At 68.2% G+C, this 1,276-nt stretch overlaps 1 protein-coding gene across 1 annotated transcript; it reads left to right on the top strand.

Annotated features, from left to right (window-relative positions):
• Positions 1-102: 102 nt before the first annotated feature.
• On the top strand, positions 103-1,163 carry LOC146598041 (pre-mRNA-processing factor 39-like; the record flags this gene model as incomplete). Its single annotated transcript, XM_085301053.1, has 3 exons — positions 103-228; positions 735-853; positions 984-1,163. Coding segments are annotated over 3 exons (417 nt in total), but the record flags the coding sequence as incomplete, so codon positions are not given.
• Positions 1,164-1,276: the final 113 nt, after the last annotated feature.

Consider the following 1,276-nt stretch of genomic DNA (forward strand, 5'->3'; position numbering starts at 1 on the left):
GCCCCCGATTCCCGACGGAGCCGGGCGTTTCGGGGGCGTTCGGTGCCGTTTCCGTCCCCGATTCCCGACGGAGCCGGCTCTTTTATTTTCCGCTCCTCGCAGAACCACATCTTCGCCGCCCGCAAGGCTTTCGACGCCTTCTTCGCCCACTACCCCTACTGCTACGGCTACTGGAAGAAGTACGCGGACATGGAGCGCCGCTTCGACTTCGCCAAGGAGACCGAGGAGGTGCGTGCCGCGGCGGGCCGGGCCGGAGGAGGAGGAGGAGGAGGAGGAGGAGGACGGCGGCAGCGGCGCGGGCGCGTTTCGGTGCTGCCTCCCGGCGCGAGCCGGGGCGCCGGAGGCGTCGCCGCGGCCCGTTTCTCTCCCGCGCCCCCGGCCTTTCGGGGCCGTTTTTCCCCTTCCCCGTTTCCTGTCCCTGCTTCGTGACAGATCCAGGCGCCCGAGGCGTTTCGGGGCGTTACGTGCCGTTTGCCGTCCCCGCTCTCCGCCGTGGGAGATGGACAGCCCGAGGCGTTTGGGGGCGTTTTGCGCCATTCCTGGCCTTGCTTTGTGAGGGAGCGAGGTAGCCGAGGCGTTCCGGGGCGGCGGGGAGCGTTTCCCGCCTCCCGTTTCCGTCTCCGAGGCGTTTGGGGAGAGGAGGGGTTTTGCCTGCCGTTTCCGTCCCCGCCTCGCCGCGGAGCCGAGCGTTTTCCGAGGCGTCTCCGTGACGTCCCGGCGCTCTCCGGCCGCAGGTGTTCGAGCGCGGGCTGCAGTCCATCCCCCTCAGCATGGACCTGTGGATCCACTACGTCTCCTACCTCCAGTCCACCCTGGACATGAACCTCCCCGAGTCCATCCAGAAGATCCGCGGGTAGGTGACCCCCACGGAGCCAGGAAAAAAAAAAAACAAACCTGGACCGCTCCCGCCCGGCGCGAAACCCGTTAGCGGGGCGGCAAACGAAGGCGCCGCCCTCCCCACCTCTCCCTTTGCTCCCCCGCAGCGTTTTCGAGTCGGCCGTGGCGGCTGCCGGCATGGATTTCCGCTCCGACAAGCTCTGGGAGCTCTACGTGGAGTGGGAGCGGGAGCAGGGCGACCTCCGGGCCATCACCGGCATCTACGACCGGGTGCTCTCCATGCCCACCCAGCTCTACAACCACCACTGGGARAAGTAGGTGCCCGCCGGCGGCTCCGGAGCGTGGAAAATCCCCCCCCCACCACCACCTTTTCCCCCCCTTCCTGGGGCATCTGGAGCCTTGGCGGCGGGCGGGAAAATCCCCCTCGGAGCGGCGGAAT

This window comes from Rhea americana, unplaced genomic scaffold (assembly GCF_003343005.1).
Source record: "Rhea americana isolate MKP2758 unplaced genomic scaffold, rheAme1 scaffold_1713, whole genome shotgun sequence".
Taxonomy (NCBI): Eukaryota; Metazoa; Chordata; class Aves; order Rheiformes; family Rheidae; genus Rhea; species Rhea americana.